General features: G+C 43.2%; 1 protein-coding gene across 2 annotated transcripts in view; it reads left to right on the plus strand.

Moving 5' to 3' along the window:
* CPPED1 (calcineurin like phosphoesterase domain containing 1) overlaps positions 1-26,008 on the plus strand; it is a 175,085-nt gene that overhangs the window by 6,924 nt on the left and 142,153 nt on the right. For both annotated transcript variants that reach the window (XM_084881152.1, XM_084881151.1), the window contains exon 2: positions 18,011-18,229. In XM_084881152.1, the coding sequence (XP_084737278.1) occupies positions 18,011-18,229 (219 nt within the window). The remainder of the gene's footprint in view (positions 1-18,010; positions 18,230-26,008) is intronic.

Here is a 26,008-nt window from a genome sequence, read left to right on the forward strand (position 1 = left end):
TTTCAACCTAAGAATTCAAGGGAGGGGGACACAGATATTCAGCTTCTAGCAAGTACTTTACTAGGTATACTGGTTAATAATGTCAGATTTTGTAATCAAAGAAAGCACGATAATTTCAAAAGAACCATCAAAAGTACTTTATTGAAAGTAATGTACATAGCCAGCTACACATTTCCCCCATCTTTTAGGTAGTTTGTGGATACTGTCCCAATAGAACATTTCTTGTTTTGAGGCAAACCATTTGGAGACCCAGTTTTCTATTTCTTTGTATGTTTTGAAGTGCTGCTCAGAACGTGTGTATGCCATCAATCGGAACAAGTGGTAATGTGAAGGAGCAAGATTTGGTGAATACACAGGTGGGTTAATACCTCCCAGGCAAGATCTGTTAATGTGTCTTTAACTGGTTTTGTAGTGTGTGATGGCGCATCATCATGAAGCAAAATTACTTTGCCGTGTCTTCTGGCACATTCTGGTCATTTCACGATCAAAGCATGATTATTTGTTGTCAGTAGCAATCAGTATTAACAGTTTCACCTGGTTTTAGAAGCTCATCAAACACCACACCTTTCTGATCCCACCAAACGCAGAGCATTGTCTTCTTTCCAAAGCCATTTGGCCTTTCAGTCGATGTTGATGGTTGACCTGGATCAACCCATGATTTTGTGCATTTGGGATTCTCAAAATAAATCCACTTTTCATTGCCAGTCACATCTTGATGAAAAAAAGACTTTATTTCATGCCATTGAAGCAACATTTTACTGATGACTTTTCAGTTTTCCATTTGTCTTTCGTTCAGTTGATGTGGCACCCATTTTCCTTCCTTTAAAATCTTTTCCAATTCTTGTAAACAATAGGAAATTGTTTGCTGAGCCACATTTAATCTTTCTGCAAGTTGTTTTTGAGTTTGACATACATCTTCATCAAATAATGTTTGTAATTGTTGGTCTTCAAACTTTTTTAGTTAATCTGGACATTCTTTGTCTTTTACATAGAAATCATCACTTTTAAAATGTTTAAACCAGCATTCACAAGTATCTTGAGATGGAACATGTTCACCATAAGCTTCGTGAAGTATTCAGCAGCACCTTTCTTCAAAATAAAGTAATGAATTAAAACTTCCCACAAATGCTCTTTTTTTTGGCATGAAATTCAACATTTTTAAGTGTAAAAATATCTATGATGTTAACACCTCCAGCAAATTTGACATTTGAAGTTTTGAAACTTGTTGTCAATACAACAAAATAGCATACATATCAAATCACACACACACACACACACACACACACACACACACACACATATATATATATATGTATGTATATATCAACATATGTAACTCTATCTATTGAAAAAAATCCGCATTATTAACCAGTACACCTAGTACCCCCCCCCCTCATGATTTACATAAACAATATTCCCAGGCATTTCTTTCCACATTATTATAGGTGAAACTTGGCTTCAGTCATCCATTTCCTGTTAACATCATCTGCTAGGCTCTTCCAACAGATGTTTACAAAAAGTAAATGGTACATGTTACACCTGAGAAGGCTCACATTCCTCAGGCATGTTTAAATATTAATTTTAATCAGGCAAATTGGTAATTATATTTCCTTGGCACACATCCTCATTAAGACCACTTTCTCCTAGCAAACCACTGTCTTTCTGAAAAGTTTACAACATATCTTTTGAAGAAATGATCAAAGAGAAATATCAAGATAAAATATGTTTTAAAAATTATATTTAATTGTTTTCCAGTCCTAACCTGGTTTTCCAATGTTATGGAATTTTTGGACTGGAACCCGGATTCTTTGTCCGCCAGAATCAAAGAATGAATCCACAGACAGAAAGTGGTATAGCAAAGGTGGAGATTTATTGAAGAGCAAGAACAGACTCCCACGTGGGGAGAGGGAAAGAGTCCCACAGGATGGACTCCCACATGGGGTGGGGGGAAAAGGGTCCCACTGAGTTCCTCTTCCATAAGGCTTATAAAGGCTGCAGATCCTAGTGCCTTGATATCCCCTCTGATTGGTCACTATTCTCTTGGACTGGTTACTATAGTAACTCCTGGGCTCAAAGGTTGTACCTCACATGGGACATGTGAAGTTCTTCACATATTATACACACCCCCTTCACATACACACCCCCTTCCTTACTGTTTTCCTATTCCCTTTGAGTTTTCTTCTCCCTCTGGATGAAGGGCTTCCTTCTCTATATTTTGTAAATATAGACATTTTGCTGTTCCCAGCTCCCTCATTCTTTAAAAATGTACCTGTTGCAGCTTTCCAGCTCCCTCATTCTATGGAAATATACCTTCTGCTGCTCTGCAGCCCTGTGCTTCCTCCATGGTCCTGCTAACGAAAAAAACCATTGAAACCTGTAAAGAATTTTTTTATAAGTTTATTTGAGCCAAAACTGTCGATATGTGCTGGGAAGCAGAACCTCAACGGATTGAGATAATGCTCCGAAGAATGGCGGGTTACATTTCTCTATTTATACACCGAAATCAAAGGAGGGACATAGGTGGGTTACATGAAATTCATTGGTGATGGAGTAAGGAGGCGGGAGAAAGCAAAGCGGTGGGAAACTCCTGGGATTGGATAAAAAGTAAAATGATGGAGGTGTACTCAGGTGAGTGCAGGAACAATTAACATGATAAAGAAGGAATTTGAGGCATCTGTCCTGGTGCCCACCACATTTGGTTGTTCCCCAAGGGCTTGGGAAAAGGAAGTTACAAGTTACCCAGACATCTCACAGATATGTTATCTTAGAGGCAAAAAAGGCAAACGGGCTCAGTAAAAAGATCAAAGTTGATCTTTGCCTGGGAAAATATCTGGGACATGACTACCTACTATAACCTGTTAGATATTTAATTTTTCAAACCATCTTTTGTGGTTATCTTAGGTCTCTGGGTTTGCAAGACTGCCACGCAGGCCTTCCCTGAGCTTGTCAGGTTAGCACGTGGCTTTTTTCTTTCACAGTCCCCTTAGTTTCCAAAATTTCTAAACCTGTCCTATTTCACCCCCAAAATTCCTGTTTCACCAGGTCACTTTACTGCCAGGATATTTCCTCCCCCTTAGAGAATGGGGTTTTCTTAAAAAGGCTCATTACTTCCCTGGACATTGAAACTTCAGCAGCTGATTGGGAGGAACCGAATTGTATTTAATCCTGAATATTTCTTTGTCCCCCTCAGAAACCCTCTTACATGCAAAGAATAAATAGAGTCTCTGTTAAAAACAAACTTCATCTTTTTCCTTTTTCACTTAAGAACTATTCTCAAAACGACCTGTTTATGTAAGTCTGAATGGGATTGAAAATACTGTGTTTTTTGCCCTAGCTGGTTTGGTTCAGTGGATAGAGTGTCGAGGCCTGTGGATCCCAGGTTCGATTCCAGTCAAGGGCACATTCCCAGGTTTCAGGCTCAATCCGCTGTGGGAGGTGTGCAGGAGGCAGCTGATCAATGATTTTCTCTCACCGATGTTTCTATCTCCCTCTCCCTCTCTGAAATCAATAAAAAAAATATATTAAAAAATACCGTGGTTTTTAAAATTCTAACATATCAATGTCTGCCTTTTTCTTATTATCAGCCAAATGGGTGTGACCGGTGGAATCTCTGTGATTTTGATTTGCATTTTCCGATTGGCTAATGATTTGAATATCTTTTCATGTACTTATTGGCCATTTGTAATCTTTGCAGGTCTGTTCAGATCCTTTGCCCAGTTTTTAGTAAGATTATTTGTGTTTTTATTATTGAGTTGTAAGAGTTCTTTATATATTCTGGATATAAGATCCTTAACAAGTATATGATTTGCTAATGTATCTTCTGCCATTCTTTGGATTGTCTTTGTGACAGAGATGGCAGGAATGTTTTAGCAGCTGCCAGGAATTCTTAATCTTAGGGACTCTTCCTGCTCTCCCTCTCAGGGCATCAGCCACCCGAAACTCTTAGCTAGTGAGATTTCTGTCAGTGTGTCTGTAACATAATTTTAGCTTTCTTTCTTTTGGGGACTTCAGTTTGCTCTTCCCTGCTTTATGAATATAGGGACAAAGATTACATGGGGAAGTAGGGATTACAAACATGGGGAAGTAAACTGGGTTGGGAATCCATTGTTTGGGCAACAAGGCTAATGCTTCCATGATAATGGGCAGTTTTTGAATGAGAATGGACCACATTTCAAGGTTAACTCCCAGGTCTTGGGGGGGCTTAGGACTCCCAGCCAGGTTGGTATGTCCTTTCTCTGACCAGAAAGGGCAATTATGGTTAGCAGAGCATGATTAATATTTCCCATAACCATAACTAGTCCCCAATGTTCTATTTTTGCCCTTAACACTGGGAGGAACACATCTGTAGAAGTACCCTCTAGCAGTGAAGGGGGGTGGGGGGGGAGAGGGGGGAGGCACTCCTATTTTATAAAGGAAAATAAAATAAAATAGTACTTTCACATTAAAGCCACTGAAGGCTGGTGAGTTATCCCTATTACAAAATTTGCCAAGAAAATGCCTTGGATAATAATAATTGGCTTTAAAATCTCAAGGTTGTTATATATATATAACAAAAATAAAGGTTATATGATAAAGCTTTTTTAGTTTTCCAAAGTTTTTAGTAATTTAAAACTTTGGAGTATGCTGGGTTAAATAGTGAAAAAATACATATATTTTCAATACTAGGTATTTTGAAATAACAGGCTACTGAAACTGGTGGGGAAAATAAGATATTTTGGGGGGAGCTAGCAATCAATCTGTGCCAGTAAACTATTGTACATTTTTGATAGCCTATGAATAAGTCACTGCCCCTTTCTCCACAAACTGGAATAGCAAGACCTGTTTTCCTAATTGCCCCCCATTTACAAAGGGGCCATAAACAAAGACTGTAACAGCTTAGCTACATGGGCAATTACTGACACCACCCAGACCAGGCATTTAGGTACAATTTACCTTTCCCTTCTAACTGACTCAGGAGGGGGTTCTTTGTTTTCTGTTTCCTGCTGGCCTGGTCAATCCCAATGCCTCCCCTCCCCCTTGCCAGCCTGGTTGCCTCCAACTGCCCCCCCTCTCCATCCTGGTTACCTCTCACTCCCCCCCCCCCCCCTCTGCCAGCCTGGTTGCCCCTCACTGCTCCCTCCCTGCCAACCTGGTCACTCCAACTGCCCCTCCCAGCCCCCTGCCAGCCTGATCGCCCCATGCAGCCTGTTTGGTCATCCGTCCAGTTGTTTCAGTTGCGATGGTCACTTAGGCTTTTATATATATAGATAGATAGGTCATCTGGTTATCCAGATGGGCTGAGCCCCAAAATGGCACCACTTCCCAAAGACAGAGAGTCAGAGGTTTTTAAAGGACTCTTGGTGGGCTTTTCTGGGTGGAGAATTCTCTGTGTTGGTCCAGATTCTGGGAAACTCCGGAGGGGAGAGGTAATGGTCTTAGCAAGTGAAATGTGGTCTAAGCAAGTGGAATGTCCATTGTGAAGTGGCCTAAAGGTATCGATTCAATTATTTTATCAGACCTACACTCAGTATGGAAGCAGTAATTTTTGCCGACACCCCCTTTCCCTGAAAGAATTCAGAGCCAGCATCCTTGAGGGGATGTGGTAGGCAGTTAGACAGACATGAGCAGAACAAGGATGATGAACCAACCCTGAGATGTGCATTTTACTACATCTGCTCTGAAGCCAGAAATGAAGGGACCTGTGTAGATTCTCCTTTTCCTTTCCTCTAAGAAAGCCAACAAGTCTTAGAACAGCTAATGAAGATAGAATCAGTGTAAGAAAAAGAAGGGGAAATTTGTAAGAAACATGCCTCAGATTTATCTAAATAGAAAAGAAACAGCATGTGGCCAGGCGCCTATTGAATTTTCCCAGGGCAAACAGGATGTGGGGGTGGGGAGAGAGGATGAGAGCTGTACCTGTGGCTGATAGTACATATTCTACATATCCTAGTAATATTCCCCTAGAGTCATCCTTGTTCTGCTCTAGGGCCTAGACAAAGGGAGGTGGAGACTAGAAAAGGCCCCAGCCCGTTTTTTAAAATAACCCTATGGGAGATAGCAAGACCCAGGTCACCTATTAGAAAATAGTGTCCAAATAGTACTCAGCCCATGAGGAACTAGAGGAGGGTCTAAAGAAATAGGCTCTGTTCCTTGCCCCATGTGTGATCCTATACAGTCCCCCCTCCCCGCAGTGTTATTAAAAGTCTCATTTTCACCATGCTTCTGTTTCCTGGTCCGTCATCTGAAATTTGGACAGGTGAGCCGTTTCTCACAATATCATTTGCAGCACCAAAGTTTTTAATTCTGATGAAGGCCATATTATCATCTTTTTCTTATATCGCTTGTGCTTTTGATGTAAGAAATTTTTGCACTCCAAATCATGCTCCTGTGTTTTCTTAAGAGTATTGTAGTTTAAGCTCTTACATTCAGGCCTAGGTCCATAGTGAGTTAATTTTTATGTAAGATAGGTTTTTAAAACAACAATAGATTTCTGGTATTTAGCCAATGAGTAGAAAACTTAGTTCAAGGGGGCAATCATAAAAATACCACACATTCTTTTAACATTTCATTTTAACGTAAACTATAAATGTACATTCACTTACCAATCTCTGAGGGGGAGCCAAGGATGTGCCTTGGAGTGTGGGTTTGTAGGTAGGGCTGCCATGTAGCCTTTCTCGAATAAACACCCACAAGGAATCGTTTCCAGTTTGGGTTCTTTCCAGTGGAGTAGTCAGTGAAAAATCACTGGAGAGCACTCAGAGTGAAGAATTCTTCTAGGTTTATACTTTATTTTTCTTCAAATCTTTTACCCTTGTCTATTTAACACCTAATTTAATAGTATTTTATTTTCACCAGCTTGTCTTTATTAAGTCTTCCCAAAGTTCCCTTCTTGAGCATGGGAGGGCTCAGCTTGCCCTAGGGACTGTCTGTGCCTTTATAGAGGGCTTGGGAGTGCTGGAAAACCCTTCTCATCGGTCGAGTCGTGGTGGTTCTGAGAGCATCTTCTTCACAGAGAAGGCTAAGTCAACTTTTTATTTGTGCAACATGATCTTTAGCTTTGCCAAACCCTCCAGTGAGGAAGGCCCAATGACCTGGTACCAGATAACTGGAGACTCCAGGAGCCCCAGAGCTGCCGGCCAATCTCAGAACCAAGTCTGATGAGCAGCCAGACACTGGGGAAATACTTGTTGAGTGAAAGAATGCCCAAACCCCCGAGGTAGCCATGTTTGAAAGAAAAAGAAGAAACGCAGTGCTAATGCCACAGGCCCGCATCTGTAAAAGGAAGGCAGAGTGGCGGCTAGGTCTGTGTGAAGGTGCAGCCGTGTTGATGTATGTGTTGGCTTCATCTGCATGAGGGCACTGTGCACTTGGCTGATTTCAGGTTTCAGACTGCTAAGTGGGAGGACCAGGAAGGAAATGCAGCAGCTCTCCTGGCTCCCAGCCTTTGGCTTTGCCACCGGAACACACTGGAACAGAACAGAGCTCTTCATCTTCCTTCTCCTCCTTAACCTGCACCTTCCCCGTGTTCCCCCACTCGCCTCTTCCACCAGAAGCCTTGGAGTCCTTCCTGACCTAAGCTTCTCTCCTCCTCTCCATGTCCCAGTCCTCCAACTGTCTCTTCAACCTCCAGAGGTTGTCCACCTTCCTCTCAGCTCCTACCACCGTACCCCCAACCACCCCATCTCTCACCTGGTCAGTTCCATCAGCCATTGGTTCCACACTTGCCCCTCCAATCCATTCCCTGTGCAGCATTCAGAGTCATCTCTTTGAAACAAAAAAATGGGTCCATCATCCCTTTACATGGCTTTTCTCTGACCCTCTCTTTTTCTCTGTGCTTTCTCATTCTTCAGGTCACAGTTTAAAAGAAACCTTTGTTGATTTCTCCATTCTCCTTAATCATTTAGGTAGTGATATACTGTGTTAATCCCTTCCCCTGTCATTCACCACCACTCGTTCTTTTCCTTATAGTTGTGTGTTTATTCTAGTGACTTTGAGGTCTTTTCTTGTCTCTAGACCATAAATTCCTGGAGGGCAGGAAGCCTGGACTAGGACAGTGTTAGCAGTAGTGGACACTCAGTAGCCATTTGTTATGTGTATGAAAGAGTGAATACACCACCTCTGGGTCACATGTGTGTATCCACCTAACCCATTGCTTGAACACACCATGTGTTCTCTGGACAAAACAAAACAGAAACCAGCATATTGAACTAATCAATAGGACCCTTGCAAACCACCCTGAGGCTCATGAAAATCTTTGAGTTTGTGAATTACTCAAAGACATCTTCTGGAGGACGTTCTTGTAATCAGGGTGTGCCCTCCCACAGAGCAGAGCTGCCTCTGCCTAGGGAGAGTGCCTTCTTCCAGTTCTCCCCGATGCACCACCTGGGCTAGCAGCTTGGGGAACATGGGGAATGGTGGGGGAAAGCCACCCAAGTCAGGCAAACCCCAAGTGGAGATCTGCTTCTGAAAAGTGAGAGAGTTTCAGGAAGTGCTTTTCTTCCCCCTTTAGCTGTTGTCTGGATCAGCTTTGGCCAAAGCCAGTGATGCCGAAAGTGTCTGGCCAAGTTGTCCTGGCCCATCTGCTTTCTGACATCCCTGAAAGGCTGCAGATAAGTTGTTGGCAGGTCCTTCCTTCCCAAGTGGCAAGTGTGGCAGCCAAGCCATGACTCAGAAGCTTTTGTGTATCCGAGAGACTACCTTTTGGATGCATTTAGGCGAGGAGAAGCGAAACTGGGTAAATTCACTTGGTACTTAGGAAATATGATTTGGAGACTTTAAGGATATTGATGTTATAGTTAGTTATTTTTAAGGAGGAGGGGGTCCTGAAGGATATTCGTTTTCTTTAACAGCTTCATGTACTATACAGTTTGCCCTTTTAAAGCAAATGATTCAATGGCTTTTATTGTGTTCACAGAGTTGTGCAACCACCACCCCAGTCAGTATTAGAACACTTCCACCACTCCAGAAGGAACTCCACACCCCTTAGTGGTCACCCCTCCCACCCTCCCAGCCCAGGCAACCACGATTGAAAGGCACTACTAACTGTTGCATTGAGTTCTGGCAGTTTTACAGTTGGGACATTAGGGTTGTCAAACCAGAAAGAGTCTTGAAGTGGTGAAGGATTGTTTTGCTATTGTTTTTTTGTTTTGTTTACCATTCAAATAAGATTAGTCCCCAGAGAAGATGAAGGATATTGCCAAAGACATTTAGGTAATGATTCACTGTGCAGATCGCTACAGTGAGGAACTGCAAAAATTGCATTTTGTTGGCATTTGTTCTTTAGATAGAAAGCCTGCAGGCTACCCATTTTTGCCATTTTATAAGCAAAGCAATATTCACAATATATGAAGGAAAAGACGTGAAGGCCAAAAGCGTGTGCGTGTGTGTGTGTGTGTGTGTGTGTGTGTGTGTGTGTGTTTATATATACAGGGTGGGGCAAGAGTAGGTTTACAGTTGTTTGTATAGAAAATAATATAATAATTAATAATAATGCAAGAATAAATTCTGCATTTCACATACAACTGTAAACCTACTTTTACCCCATCATGTATACTTATGTATGTAGCTCCATCATCAGATATTCTCTGAACCCCACTTGGTGCTATGGAGAACAAAGAAATGGGTAAGGTTTGATAGCTCTTCTAGGCTCAGACAAGGGTAGGAGTTCCCATGAGTACTAGTCATGGAAACAGAAGCTCCCACTTGACTGCTTATTGTGTGCCAGGCCCAAGTGCTTTCCATGCATGAGCTCGTCAATTCTTCACTTTACATATGTATAAGGAGACAGACTGCGACACAGACAGGTTGAGGGAACTGCATCATGTCACTTAGTTGGTAAAGGATGGAAATGGGATTTGAACCTGACACTCAAGCCTCAGAGTCTGGGCTACACTGGGACCAAGTTAGGGCTTCAGGAGATGGAGGCCCAAAGTGGTCCCGAGGTGTTAAGCCCTTCCCCAAGCCCTCATGTCCTGGTATGATTTTTCCCACCTTATGTTACCATTTGCCCTGGTCTCAGGGTCTGGGTACTTGCCTGCCCTCTTCCTGGAGATTATCCCCACAGCTTCCCCATGCCTGGCTTTCTCATTCTTCAGATCTCAGCTTCCCTGTTTCCTAGCTGCCCCATCCAACCCGAGCTCTGCCTGTGATCACCTGATTATTTCTGTGGTCATATGGAGCACATGTGTGATTACGTTAGTTATTGACCTGTTTATTGTCCATCTCCTCTTTATTCTATAAGGTCTTAAGGAATAGGACCTGTGGCCTTGCTCTGTTGAATGTCTGGTGACTAGTGTGGCCCCTGTCATATGGTGGGTGCTCAGACCAAACTGCTGAATGGGGGAAGGAGGTAGAGCTGCAAGAGAGGTAGATAGGCTTTGTGGCAGAGGTAGTGATTGAGCTGGGCTGGGAAGGCTGTTGGTACCTGAGTGGGGGAAAGAGTTGGTAGAATGGAGAGCATCCCTGGAGGAAGGAGTGGGAAAGCATGGGTTGTGTTTGAGGAGCAGATAAGAATCCAGTTGGAGGCATCCTGTGCTATCTTGTGCAGGCTTTCTCAACCTCAGCATTGACATGTGGGCTGCATTGTACTTTGTTGCAGGACTACCCTGTGTAGTGTGGGATGCTTAGCACCACCCCTGCCCTCTCTATATTGAATGCCAGAAGCTCCATCCCCCTCTGATGTGACATCAAATGTTCCTTGGGGATCAAAATCATTCCTGGTTTACAGCCACTGGTCTAGGGGAAACAGTAATCTGTACATCTGGGGAAGTTTGGGGCTATTGGGCTACGTTTGTGCCCCACTTGCCAGAATGAGTGAGGATCATTGCCATCCTCATTTATCCCTTCACCAAATGTTTACTGAATGTCTCCCACATGCCAGGGACATTATACTAGAAAGGGAAAGCAACATGCTGACAATATACTAGAAAAGGAAAGCACACTTGGGCTTTTCTCAGGAAGATTAGAGGGTTGTGGCCCTTAACAAGGGAGTTTGATGATATGGGTAAGGGTTTCAGGAATAGTTGCACTGGTGTGATAGATAGCCTGGGGTGGATCAGAGTGGGGGCACTGCATGGAGCTGTCCTGATAGCCCTAGGTGGGAGTGATTAACACCTGGCCAAAGGTGGTGCCTCTGCAAATGGGGAGGATGGATCAGTATGGGAGATGCTGTGGACAGCATTACTTGGTTGGCTAAAGGTACACAGTAACACATGATCCTAATATCTATAGATTGGTGGACTGGAGACCATGGTGTCAAAATCTGGGTTATCAGGAGAAGGAGCCAGTTTTGAAGTAAAGATGATAAATTTGCTTGTGGGAATGTTGACTTTAAAGTGCTAACAATTTGGGAGCCAGAAGAACAAAAAACTGCTTCCTACTCTACTTCCTTGTTAATTCTGTGGCTTCTAGTCAAATGGAGAAGTATGGTCCCTGGAATCCCAATTCATGTGTTATTTGGAGTCAGATTAGTTAATAGGAACAAAAACATTGAATTTTGAAATATTCTTACAGTGCAACAATGTGGTATTGTAACAACAGCACCTTGTTAACCAGACTGCCTGCTAATTAAATGTCCTAACCAGTATCTTATTATTTTAAGTCTGTCTTCCAAAAGGCAAACTAGATGTAGAAAATGAGGCTTTTCTTTATAAAAATTAAATTTTCATTGCATTTACCTTGAAGTATTTGAAGTTACCTATAGAGTAACAGATTTAGCACATCATGAGAGCATAAATTATTACAGTATTAGGTATTAATGACAGGACTAACTCCCATAGGCCTTTTTCTAGTTGGGTGATGAAAGCAGTGATTCATTTGCTTGGGGGAGTATACATTTATTATAGTTAGTCATTGATTAACTGGTAATAGTGAAAGGATCAATGAAATTTCTAATTCTTGGTATATATTAAGAAGTCAGCTTTCATTAACAATTGACAAAAAACCCAAAAGGTATAATAAACATGAGAGGAAATATATTGGCAGAGACAAATTTGAGAAAACAATTAGTTCATGATATTAAAAGTGCAAATGCAAAGAGTGATTACAATTTGATTATCTTTCAGACAGGATATTGGCACATAAATAGTCTCATAGGAAGGATTGATAAGGCATTGTGTGAATTTTTAAAGGTGTTTAAGATTTTTCTCTGTATGCAATTGTTTTGCACTTGATCATGCTTAAAGAAGACTCAGAGCCTTTTCTATCCATAGTGTAATGCCACCCCAAATTCACTGTTGTTGTTTTTTTAATCCCTTAATTTTGAAAGATGGTTACTATGACAATCTCTATCAGTAAGTGGCCAAATTTTGTTGTCCTCTATATGATGGTTGAATCAAAGTTTTCTAAGACCAGCTTTTTCTTTGAAAAATAATTTTAAATTAATTTAAAATTTGGATTTAGTAACTGTTTGATCTAGGCAATGGTAATAAATTATGGTAATGTATGATGGCAACTCAGAGCTTGTTTTTCTGGCTTGTCATCCAGTTTTCCTAGGTGGATAGTTCTCTGTATTTCCCCTCTGTGATCACCTGCTCTGAAGTTGGGGTTCTGGAGCATACTAGGCCTGGTTCTGCCCCTTGTTGATCTCCATCAAGTTCTTTACTCTTGACCTTGCTTGGTTTCTTCTTCCACACCACTGAGCAAAAGGGAAGGGTTACTGTAGATAAACGGCTTGTCATTACAGATATCTACAGGGGTTCGGTGGGGAATTGGGCTAGGTGTGGACCGTGGTGAATTTGAAAGTGCATGCCTCTTTAGAGGGGCAGCCACTGCTCAGCCCCAGCCAGATATTGGCACACTCCAATGGGGCCTGATATGCTCATTTTCCACAAGAAATCACAAGGCCAGGTTTATACTGAGTGACCAGATCATTATGATCTCTGAACTATATATATATTAGAGGCCCAGTGCATGAATTCCTGCATGGGTGGGGTCTGGCCAGGGGGAAGGCACATGGGCAGTTGGCCAGCCTGCCTGCTGGTCGAACTCCTGATTGAGGGGACAATTTGCATATTAGCCTTTTATTATCCTGTCTAATAAAAGAGTAGTATGCAAATTGACCATCACTCCAACACACAAGATGGCTGCCTCCATGTGGACACAAGATGGCCACCACAAGATGGCCAGCAGGGGAGGGCAGTTGGGAAAAACCAGGCCTGCAAGGGAGGGCAGTTGGGAAGGATCAAGCCTGCAGGGGAGGGCAGTTGGGGGCGACCGGGCCTGTAGGGAAAGGGCAGTTGCGGAAGACCAGGCCTGTAGGGGAGGACAGTTAGGGGTGACCAGGCCTGCGGGGGAGGGCAGTTAGGGGTGATCAGGCCTGTAAGGGAGGGAAGTTAGGGGTGACCAGGCTGCCAGGGGAGCAGTTGGCATCATTCAGGCTGGCAGGGGAGTGGTTAGGGGATGATCAGGCTGGTAGGCAGAAGCAGTTAGGGCCAATCAGGAAGGCAGGCAGGTGAACAGGTGGGAGCCAGCAGTCTTGGATTGTTAGAGCGATGTCCGACTGCCTGTTTAGGCCTGATCCAGTACTTCAGGGAGTCTGAAGAGAGCACCTGGGCTCCTCCTGGGGCAGACACTTGCTCTACCCTGGAAGGGAAAGCATCACAAGCTCTCCTCAGGCGCTTGTAGATGTCAGCTAACACCTACCGGGATCGGCCTAAACGGGCAATAGATGTCAGCTAACTAATACCATGCCCTACCGGGATCGAGCCTAAACGGGCAGTAGATGTCAGCTAACTAATACTTATGCCCTACTGGGATCGAGCCTAAACGGGCAGTCGGACATATCTCAAGGGGTCCCAGATTGGAGGGGGTGCAAGCTGGGCTGAGGGACACACACCCCTGTGCACGAATTTTGTGCACCAGGCCTCTAGTATAGGATATATACTGAGTGGCCAGATTATTATGCATTCAGAGATCATAATAATCTGGCCACTCAGTGTATATGTGAAACTCATGATTAAAAATGTTGGCAACAACAGCACCACGGCCAGTGTTGCTCAGTGGTTGAGCATTAATCCATGAACCAAGAGGTCCCTGGTTCGATTCCCTATCAGAGCACATGCCCAGGTTGTGGGCTCGACCCCCAGTAGGGGGTATGCAGGAGGCAGCTGATCAAATGTTTCTATCTCCCTTAAAAAAATAAAAAAAAACGTTTAAAAAAAATCTTGGCAACAAATTTGAAATTTTATAAAACCTGTATGAGCCAAATAGAACACATCTGCTAGCCAGATCATATCCAAAGATTTGGAGTTTGGAATCTCTGGAGAAATCACCAGTTAGCATCCCACAGAAGATGAGTGTGCCGGCCCCCAGCCTGTACTCCGTATCAGCCCTGTGCTGTTGGCAGGAACTGTGAGCATCACAGCGGACCAGGAAATTGTTTGGGGCCTTTGCCAGCATTATCTTTGTGTCCAGTCTTCTTATTTACCAAAATGTTCCATTCAAAGGAGACTTTTTGGAAACAAAAGTGTCCTCATGGAGGCAGACAACTTCCGGGCAGCTCGGGCACGTTCCATCTTCTTTATGGCTATCTCCTCTTCAGACTGGCCTGGCTGCACTGAGATTCTGAACAATGAAAACTGCTGCTTATTCACTGTGTGACCTTGAACGTGAGCCATGACTAAGATCCCTAGCTGGGCCTCAGTTAAATGAGAGGGTTGGTTAAAGTAACTTTGTGAACCTCCCATCACTGACAATGTCAGGTTCTTCATTGGGAAAAGGTAGGCTTCTGTAAGGAAAGGCTTTGGCCTTCCAGGATGGGCTGCCATGAAAGGGCTCACTTAGCTTAGTGGTACAGGCAATTTTGACGATTAGATAGTGATTAATAATACTAAGAAATGTTTAGGACCAAATACCTGAGCTGGTCACAGACAGGGACCTAAAAATGAATAGGAACATATACAGAATAACACAAAGCCATAAAAACTTTACCACAGAAGACCTCCAAGTCATTATTTCAATTTAGGGAAACAAAAATCACTTTGCTTCTGTGTCTTATGAACATGTTAAAGCAGTTCCTTAATTAATTGCAGGCCAGTGCTTCTCATATTTGGATTTGCATTCAGTCACATGGGACTTGTTAAAATGCAGATTCTAAATTCTGGGGTAGGCTTAACATTCTGCCTTTACCACAAACTAACTCCCCCGGTGGTGGTGATGCTGCTGCTGGTTTGTTGGCCACACCTTGAGGATTGAGGTGTCAGCGCAGTCCCACCCTCTGGGCCCCAGTGCAGCCTGCTTCACTGTCACTCTGTCTCCCTTGCCTTTTCTCTCTGCCTTTGCCTCCATTTCCAGGCAGTTCTGCTTAATTGAGATGGTCATTCATTACTCTTTAACCAGGCAGTCTCATATTGAAGTTGACTAGGAAAAAAACAAACTACCCTTTCCCCTCTACTGGATCTTTAAAGTGCCTTTTCTACTGCTCATGGTGTATCAAGGTGCTTTAGTAAGGGACCTCAGTATATCCGAACTCTACAGCTTGAACTGTCAGAACAGTGCTTCAGGGAGTCTGAAGAGAGCACCTGGGCTCCTCCAGGGGCAGACACTTGCTCTGCCCTGGAAGGGAAAGCATCACAGCTCTCCTCGGGCGCTTGTAGATGTCAGCTAACTAATACCTATGCCCTGCTCTGCAGATAACTCTGGACTTTGGTGAAATAATTTAATGCAAATGTTAATTTGTTCTCATAAAAATTTGCCCTTCTGAGGGATTGGGGGAAGTATAAATGTATACAAAATATTCTTCCTTTTAGAACTAAGGATTACAGGCTTCAAATGTCTTTAATTCAGTCTTTATTAGAGTTAAGATGAGACCAAAGACCACCAGCTTCTATAGCAGGGATCTTAAGAGAATCCAGGTGCTTTTGAAAATACAAATTTCCTTTATTAAGGACATAAGGTAAATGGAATAGTGAAATGTGAGTTATCATACATTTTAGGTCAAAGCTATTTTGTACATTATTATCATAAAATTGAGATTCTAGCTAAGATTTCACTAAATAAACAAGTAATAATGAAATTTTTATTTTAATAAAATATCACCGTATTCTGTTTATTAGGAGGAAGTCACCAGGTCCAGCCCACACTCAAGAGGAGGGACTGCACAAGGATGACACAGGGGTCTTTGGGGCCTTTGTGACACATAGTAAGGGCTCAGCGAATGAGTTGAATCCATTATCTTGCAGGATCCCTCACTGTCCTTAGCAGGGAGATGCAGACACCAGGGTTTCCCTCAGTCCTTGTTCAGATTGAGCTCAGGTTGGCTGTGATTCACCAAGCAGCTGCTATAACACTCTGAGCTGTAGGTCAAGAACTGGTGGATTATCATGCATGTACACTTTGTTCTGTAAAGTATGTACAGGTGGTTACGTTTGTTTGCATGGCTGACTGTAAGTTCTGATAAAGAAATTAAGAAGGAAAGAGAGCCTAAAGCCAGAGGTCCACTTTAAGATGATAGCAAGCTAAGTATGGTGGGTGAGAGAATTTTAAAAGGTTACATACAACTGGTTCCTTCTTGCTGTACAGATCTCAGCTTAAAGACACCACCTCAGGCCTTCCCCCTCCATTCAATTTAAATTACCCATCACTTCCTTCTTCATTCTCACATAGTCCTTGGCACGTTCTGGCTCAGTTCTCTGCTTATGTCCTTGTCTATCTCCCCCATGAGAACTAAGCCCAGAGAGGAGACCTCACCAGTCTTTGGTCCATTCCTGTATGGTCAGCACCCAGAATGGGGCCTGGGAAACTAGGCTCTCGGTAAGTGCTTACTGAGTAAATGAATGAATCGATCATGGAGACGTGAGATTATTCCAATGAGTTTTAGAAATTATAACATTTTCGTGACTTCCAAAAGAAATGCCACTTACTCGATTAACATGGAAAATACATTAATTTATCTTTAAAAAGAAAACAGTTTTAAGATAGTGGGGTAGTTTTATCCGTGTCACTGATTGCTGCTGGGCCATTGGGCCAGGCAGGTCACTGCTCTGGGCTTCAGTCCCCTTGGAGGGTAAACATCAGGGCTGCAGGTGAGGTCTCCTCTCAGGGGCTTCAGACTGGGCCATCCCCAGATCCCAGTTGGACAGGGACAGCTCCATGTTTACAGCATTGGTCTGCCACCTGAGGTTTTGGTTGAAGAAAGGACCGTGTGGCCAAAAAAAAAAAAAAAAAAGAAAGAAAGAAAGAAAGAAAAAGTTTGCAATCCACAGGGATTTCATGCCCATCAATGGTCTTTCCAGCTCTGAAAAAGCAGGCACTGGCTGTGGTTCTTTGGCAGAAAAGGGTACATACCTGTGGCTGGTGAAGCTTTGGGCCGGCGGAACCAATAGGAAAGCAACCCTGATCATTTCAGTGCGTGTGACCTAGCTCCCTTTTCCAAGATTCCCTTCTCTTCCCTCCCCTACTCCCTTCCCCATCATCACACCTCACTTATGCCCACATCATGCTGCCTTTGAAATGTTAGCATCGATTTTTTTTTTCACATCGACTAACTCATTTCAACATTTCATTTCTGGCACAGCATATCCCACCAGATAGCCAGAGCTTCTGAGCTCCAAGTTTTATAATTGAAATTCTGTCACATCCCCTGAAACAGTGCAAATTGTGCCATTAAGCCTGGCTAAAAGATTTGAGAGTACTTCACCTAGTAATTTAAATATAATACTTCTGGCAGCTTTCAATTGGGTTTTTTAAATTCTAATTAAAAACCTATTATTGAACATTAATATCCCCTCTATAGTGTGCTATTGTGCCTCTGAGCCCCATTTTGGCCAGCAGGCTTTTAAACAAATAGCTTGTTGCATGGCTGTGAGGCCCACGTGGTTTGTCCTGGCCTTTGGGAAACTCCAGGTCCCAGGCATAATTAGTATAAATCAACATCCTCTAGACTATGACAGGATAATGGTATATTTGAACAGCAGCTTATTAAAATGACCTACTTAATTTAAGAAAAATATCATATCTACTTGCATGGTAACCTGGATGCTTTCCCTAGCAGCCTTAATAATATTTCTCCTCTTTCCTTTTTTTTTTTTTAAAGAACAGGAAAAGGAATGGAAAGGCCCCTTCTACTTCATCCAGGGTGCAGACCCACAGTTTGGACTGATGAAGGCCTGGTCCACTGGGGACTGTGACAATGGTGGAGATGAGTGGGAGCAGGAGATCCGTTTAACTGAGCAAGCCATTCAGGCCATCAACAAGCTGAACCCCAAGCCCAGATTCTTTGTTCTGTGTGGGGACCTCATCCATGCCATGCCAGGTAAGATCGCCATGACCTTTTCTCCTTTGCCCAGTTATAACTGCATTTGGTCAGAAAAAAAGAAAAAGAAAAAAAAAAGATTTCTCTTAAAAGTGGTCTTTATTTGGTAATGGCTCATTTCTTCTCTTCATGATTGTTGCAGTATCATCAAACATCAGAAAAATGCACACTCGTTTTATATTTAGAATTTGGTGAGATTAATCACAGTAATTAGGCAGAGCTGCAGTTCTGATGAGCTGAGCTTAATATGAAAAAATGGAGCAGATCCCCATGTGTCACCTTGTTTTATTTCCAGGGGACAAACTTGAACTGCTTCCAGATAACTATAGCCATAAATGTAATTGTCTGTTCTACCAGTTTTATCTTTATTTGTTAGTGCTTTTTTATTTTCAAGTGACAGAACTCTAACTTAAACTGGATTAATTGTTTTTAAGGTATTACCTAATGGCACTATAAATATCAGAGGTAGAGTTGGGTTTCAGGCATGGCTGGATCCAGAGACTCAGAGGTTGTTTTGGGACTTGGAGTCTCCATTGCTCAGCCCCGTTTTCCTCTGGCTTGACTTCATTCTCATGTAGGCTCACTTTAGGTAATTGTCCCTGGGGCTGTAGGTTTATATCCTTCTTACAGAAGCCACAACAGAAAGAAAGTACCTTATTCTTGGTGGTATAGTCAAAGCCCCAGACCAACACCCATCCAGCTCATGTGGCCCACTGAAGCCAGGGTGTGAAGTCCAGTCCGCTGCAGCCACTTGGTCTGAAGAACAGGATGGGTCCCCTAAGGAAGAGTATGATGCTGGGAATACGAAAATAATAGATGCCTCCTAGAACTCATGTCCTTTTTTTTCTTCCCCTTCCCTGATATTCTTCTCTGATAGCCCAATGAGTAAGTATAAGCAAATGGAAAGTGCCCCTGCCCCTCAGGGAGGCAGAGCAGGCATCCATGGCCACTCTTATCTAGGTCCTGGTCTCTGCTAGAATAGCAATGACCAAGGTCTATTGCAGAGAATACTGCAGTGGCTGTAGGTGTTTATTTTCATCTGGTATTAATTTGTAAACCAAGACTCCTGCAATGATGTCTAACACCTTTAGAAGCCAAGATTCCTTCACAGTAAGCCAAGGTGCACTAATTTCTCCCCATCAAGGCTCACTTGTCTTCCATCCTACCTCAGCAAAACAATCCCAGAAGGAATATAAAAGAATGGAAAAGGGGCTGCCCAGAATTGCTCTCCTGGCAGTGTAATCAGCAGGGAGAACCCTCAGATCTTCCCTAATCTGTTTATTAGCATTTTACACAAACTCATCAATGTGCACATGCCCACATCATCCACTCCCAGCAGGTAGAATCCAGTGATGTAATCTCTAGAGAAGTAGCTTGTCCTGCGATTGGGCCTCTACAAAGGTGGCCAGATGGAGAAGAGGGAGAAAAACCTAGCGGAGAAAAACCTGAACACTCAGGCTCAGTGGCTGGGACTTCAGCTCCACATCTGTTCCTGAGGCACTGGGTTATCCTGGACACACTTCTTACCTTCTTGAGGCCTCAGTTTCTGAACCAAGAGCCGTTGATGGCAGCAAGAATTTAAAACCTCAACAGCCTGGGGCTGTATAGTACAGTGGCAGATGACTGACTCTGTACTTCCAATCAGCTGCTGAACATCTTAGCAGCTTGGTTCAGAAACACATTTATAGGAAGGTGGTGAGTTTTCTGTAGAGAGGTAAAATCTTAGTTGCCTGTGTCTTTCCACCTGGTGACTCTTGGCCAAGGATTCCTAGGTGCTGAGCTTGTACAGTGCTAAAGTGACCATAGAGTGCTCAGTTTCTAAAAGAGAAGTCATAGCAGGACTTAAAGTGTTCGTTGATCAGACAGATTAATGCTACTTCCAAATGGTCTGATTTGCAGTTAGCTGTGTTTTTGGAATCAATAAGCACTGTAGCATCAGCTAGAGAACTCATTCTGGACCACACAGTGAGCAAATTTCTGTTTTTATTGGACACTTGAAAATCAGATTCTGAATTTAACATTTTTATGTCTGGTTTCTTTTCTTTTTAAAAAAATACTTAAATTCTTTATTGTTAAAAATATATATTCCTCCTTTTTCCCCCATTGACTTCTCCCTGGCCACTTCTACCCCCCAGCACATACTCTCACCCGCCTACTGTCTGTGTCCATTGGTTATGCTTATATACATGCATACAAGTCCTTTGATTGATCCCTTACCCCCTTCCACCCCTGCCTTCCTTCTGAGGTTTGACAGTCTGGTTTCTTTTCTTTAAAAAATAGAGTATTATGGGACTCGCTAGAATTATATACCATGTTCTTGTAGATGTTTACTACTTGTTCTGACTTATATTAATGTATTCAGTCATATTGTCACCAGAAGAGACCAGGACTGAGCAGTGAGATGAAACTTAAAGGACTGATTATTAGGGGCGATGTCTAATTTGGGCCAAGATAGATTAGGGTGCAAGTCCCAGTCCAGTTGGCTGGAAGACAGGTATTGGTGTCACACAGAAAAAAGATTCTGTGTGATTTTCTAAGCAGAAAGTGTTCTCACTGGTGAAGAGATTAGTGACCTTGTTGTTCTCATTTTCCCAGACAAAGTTCCAGCCAAGGTTGCCGCCATAAGGGGCTGGAAAGGGCCTTTGGGATTGACCTGTGTAGCCCCAGTGGTGGTGTTCTCAAAAAAGATGTGTTTCCTCTCCGTCTCCATCCAAAACTTAGAATCTGTGAGTCTGTGGGAGGGAAGTTGACGGCAGTTAGATTGTACTTGAGAGTTGCAGTTCTGCCATGTGAAATAGCTAGCGCAGGAAAGGGGTCGATCTAAACATAACTGGGAGGTATGGGTCGTTGGGAAGGTTGCTGAGATGATGGGCCAGGCTGATAATCAAATGGGGAGGCACATGGGTTCAGAAAAGGGGCTGTTGGGTTATGAAATAGCCCAGTTGGAAGAAGGCTGAAGGTTGAAAGTTGAAAGTAAAGTTGCATAAACGTTGATCAAGACATCCCAAAACTTCCTGCAGGGAGTGTTCTGTACATGCAAAGAGGTGCCTGATATGCCAGGACAGTGTTGGTTGTAACTGGTCCTAAGATGGAGACTGTTGGATGAGAGTTCAGTTTTGTTGTTTAAATATGACTGGAGTGACTGAACAGCTCTGCCTGTGAGCATTCCTCTTGTCATTTCTGTGCGTTGGAAGTTATAAAATTCACTGAGGCACACGAGTTGGGACAGGGGCCTCCATGTACTTTACAGTGGAGTTGGCCCATGTGTATAAGGAGGCTGGGGTGCCATGTAGCTCGTTGATGAGAGGGGAAGACAGAGCTAGCAGTCCTGCACGAGAGTGGGGTTGGTGGTGTTGAGGAGGTGATGTGTTAGGTTGAGGGTTCGAGAGAGATAGTGAAGACTTAGATGTTTAAGAGGTATAGGGTGGACTTGCATACACAGTAAGAGGAGGAGAAGGCTTGGGGGATCATTGTAGACGCTGACAGATATGGGTGTAATTTCAATCAGATGGTATATAAGGCAGTGGCTCATAAAAAATAAAAAATGACAAGGGAGACTCAGGAGTACTACCAGCCAGAATACAGAGTGAGTAAGGGCCTCCCAGGCTAAATTCTAGTTAAGTTAATCTCCAGAGTTGACTTCTAGCCAGCTTATCTGGTCCCAGGAAAAGTCTTTGAAATCTCCCTGTAGATAACAATCCCACAAGAACTTCAGTAACTTTGTTCAGTCCTGGGATAGAAAGGAGAAGGGACTTCTTTGAGGAAGGATAGGGTAAGTGTTCTGCAGTGGTGTGTGTGTGTGTGTGTGTGTGTGTGTGTGTGTGTGTGTTTGTGAAGAGGGGATAGGGGGGAGCTGGCCAGGGCAGGGGCCAAAAGACAAGGACCAGCACAAACCGGACAGTAGATTGAAAGATACGGTTTTTAAGATCGGCCCTACTGTTGGTCAGAAGACCTTGTAAATGTGAATGGTTTGAATAAGCCTTGGGGGAAGCCTGGCTCATAGGGGAGAAGAGTAAGGGTCCAGGGCTTACGGTTCCTCAGAAATTTTTGTCAATTTGAGGCTAGTCGGTCCGAGGCTGACACTCAGCTATAAGCTGGTTGATGATAGAGTCTGCAGTGCAGGGGTTCGCTTCAACTTGGAGGAGTAGACCCAGGATGGATATTCCCGTAGCTTGGCCACTGTTGGTGTGGTCAGGAGTGCCTGGTGTGGACCTGTCCTTTCGGGTTTTAGTGTCCCCGTGCTGTAGGATGCCTGGAGAAATACCCAGTCTCCCGACTGTAGTGGAGGATCAAGGGGAGAGTCAGTGGTAGGCCTGGGAAGAACTGGCTGGCATGCTGCTGAATTAGGTATCAAGTGAGGTTGAGGGTGCAGAGATAATCTCTCAAAGGGCTAGAGCAGAGGTTCCCAATGTGGGGCACACACCCCACAAAGGGGCAATTTGATTTTTAAGGGGGGCACAATTCAAGAATTATTAACAGTGAATTTTTTGCATTTCTTATGGTTCTGGGGGCCTCATATATAGCATTTAAGATGTATTGTAACATATTTATGCATTTCAGTTCTCATATTTTAAAACTTTATTTGCTATTTTTTCATATCACTTCATATTATTAATTTTTAATAATTTCTTAGTGATTTCTTCCTCAGTATTTCAACTGTCCTTTAGTTCTTTTATATATATTTTTTCATGGATGCCATGTTCTTTGGAAGCTTGTTTAGACCAAGTTAATGGCGCTTTAGGCTTCCTTCATGTGAATAGGAGTTCATTTTTTGAATAATAAGAATTATATGTCATAGGGGGAGATAAGGATTTTAGAGATGCTTAGGTGGAACATGACCTAAGAAAGGTTGGGAACCACTGGGCTAGAGGCAATTGGGAAGTTTCAGAGTAGGAAGGGTCTGCCATATATAAGCTCGAAAGGGCTCAGGAATGTGGGGGCTCGAAGGGCTGATCGAATGCAAATGAAGGCTAAGGCAGTAGGGTGACCCAGGTTTCTCGGACCTCAAGACTTAGTGAGGTGTTGTTTGAGGACTGAATTAATTTTCTCAACCTTGCCAGAGGATTGAGGATGGTAAGGGATATTCGGACTTTGGTGGATCTCTAGTGCAGTGGCAATCCCTTGGGTGACTTTAGAGATGAAGGGCGGACCATTATCTGACTGTAGGGAGGTGCACAGGCCAAGATGTTCAGCGAGGGCCTTAACTGGTTGGTAGCCTTTTCTGAGGTGGCGGGAAAGGCCTCTCTCCACCCGGAGAAAGTGTCTACAAAGGTTAGTAGGTACTTGAAACGCCTTTGGGTGTGTGTGTGTGTCTGTGTGTGTGTGTGTGTGTGTATAGTCAACCTCCCAATCTTGACTGGGAACCTGTTCTCTGGCCTGGCTAGTGGGAGAAGATGGGGGCGTATTGAGGGCATGCTGGGGAGAGGTCTGAGAGCAAGTAGAACATTGACTGTTATGTTCTTGAGATGTGTGGCCATCTGGGGACAAGTGATTAGGGGGAGAAGGAATGTAAGGAAGGCCTGTATCCTACGTGGAGTGAGTTGTGAATCTGGGTTAGGATTTGGGTGTCTGTGTTGTGGGAGGATTAGTTTCCTGCTGTGGTGAGCCAGGCCCCTGCCAAACAGCTCCTGCCTGTGTGAGGCAGGAGAGTTCCTCAGTGGCGGAGGAGGGGTTAAGAGCAGGCATAGCTAAGAACCGGGATTCTGCAGGCTGGTGTGTGGCTGCCCTTCTCGCCTCCCTGTCTGCCTTGCTCCCTAGAGCAATGAGTCCTGTATCAGGTTGATGCCCCTTGCAATGGGTTATTGCTGCTGCTTTAGGGAATCTTGTGGCCTGAAGGAGCTTGAGAATGAGATTGGTGTTGGTGATTGGGGACCCCCTGGTTATGAGGAAGCCCCATAAATGGACGTGTATGGCTGTTATGATCAGCCCTACTGTTGGTCAGAAGACCTCGTAAATGTGAACTGATTTGAATATATATTTTATATTCAGTGCAACCCAAGCAATGTATATCTGTTCTGAAGATTTGGGCTGCCTTGTGGGGTTGTAACTGAGCCAATGACAGGACTGTGACATTTTGAGTGTTGTGGTCTGAGATTAAACAGAATGTTTTAAAACTAGTTATCATTTTTAAATGTGCAATTAGTGACTTCCTCCTCATTTAGTTTTTATTCAGGGGCAGACACTAGAAAAGTAATTATTTGCTTTGACTGTTTAGCACATTGTTAATTATCAAATGCATATATTAATAGGCAAATAAAATCAGAAAACATACTTATAATTCCACATAAGTAATATCTTGGGCCAAGTAGTTTTAGGTTCAAACTGGAAAAAAAGAACTTTATGGGTAATTCTCTTCCTAATGGAAGTCATAATATGCTTTTTCATTGCAAATATCTGTCATAATATTTATTCATCCACAAATTTTCATTGTATGCACACTAAGTGCTAGAGGCTGCGCATGTGATAGTTGGAAAAAGGATACCCAAATCCTTCCATGGAGCTCAGAGTCTGGTACGGGAAATGCAAAATCAGAGATGCTATAAGGAGCTGTTGGAGCTGAAGAATGTAGGGCAAAACATGTTTCATTCTGCAGACATCTTTTTTTGTTATCCTGGTATTTTTTTATTCTCATCAAGCTTCTCTATGGGAGAAGCCATGTTACAAATAGCAAATGAAGATTTGTTCAAATATTGAGACCATTGATTTTCAGTCCTTCACTCTGAAGCCCAGGGTTACTTTCTCGGTCCTCCTGATGTTAAGGAATCGACCCACTGATACTGTCCCCAGGAACCTTGTTAGATTTCAGCAATTATGTGGGAAGCTGACAAGTGGGAACAGGATGGTACAATTACAGTGCAAGAGATTCCTTTCTGCCGTTAGTATAGTTTGTTATTAACGCACGTGTCCAGCCCTGCTTATTAAAAATAGCCATAACCAGTCAAAACAGAAAATGTGGAAGGAATTCTTCCCTTGATGTAAAGTCCCCTTGAAGAATTTTTTTTGTGTTGACCTCCACGTGGTCAACTGTTACCTGATTTCCTTTCAGATGGTGACTCAGCCTCAGAAAATCCTTTATTATGTGATGTGAAGCAAACCTGTGTTAGCATTATCCCTAGATGGTGGGTTCGTTTCCTTTGACTGCTGTGACAAGTTACCACAAACTTAGTGACTGAAAACAACAAAAATGTATCCTCCTAAAATGCTGAGAGTCAGAAGTCTCACGTGGATCCTCAAGAAGCCTTCCTTCTAAAGGTTTCTGCTTCAGAGACTACCCACTAGGCTCTTTCCCTCGTCTTCAAAGCCAGAAAGAGCATCTTCTCTCTGGCCTTTCATTCTTTCATATTTCTATTACTCCTGCTTAATTTGATAAAAACCCTTGTGAATACGTTGGCCAATTCAGATAACCTAGGACCGCGGTTGGCAAACTGCAGCTCGCAAGCCACATGTGGCTCTTTGGCCCCTTGAGTGTGACTCTTCCACAAAATACCATGGCTTGGGCAAGTCTATTTTGAAGAAGTGGCGTTAGAAGAAGTTTAAGTTTAAAAAATTTGGCTCTCAAAAGAAATTTCAATCGTTGTACTGTTGATATTTGACTCTGTTGACTAATGAGTTTGCCGACCACTGACCTAGGCTAATCTCTCCATCTAAAGATCCTTAATTTATCACATCTGCAATTCCCCTCTTGTCATGTAAGATAACACGTTCAGATTCTGGGAATGGGATCTGGACATCTTTGGGGGCCCATATGTAGCCTGCCACAGATGGCCTAGGATGAACCTC

The sequence above is a fragment of the Pipistrellus hanaki genome, assembly GCF_964339955.1.
Source record: "Pipistrellus hanaki genome assembly, chromosome: 4".
NCBI lineage: Eukaryota > Metazoa > Chordata > Mammalia > Chiroptera > Vespertilionidae > Pipistrellus > Pipistrellus hanaki.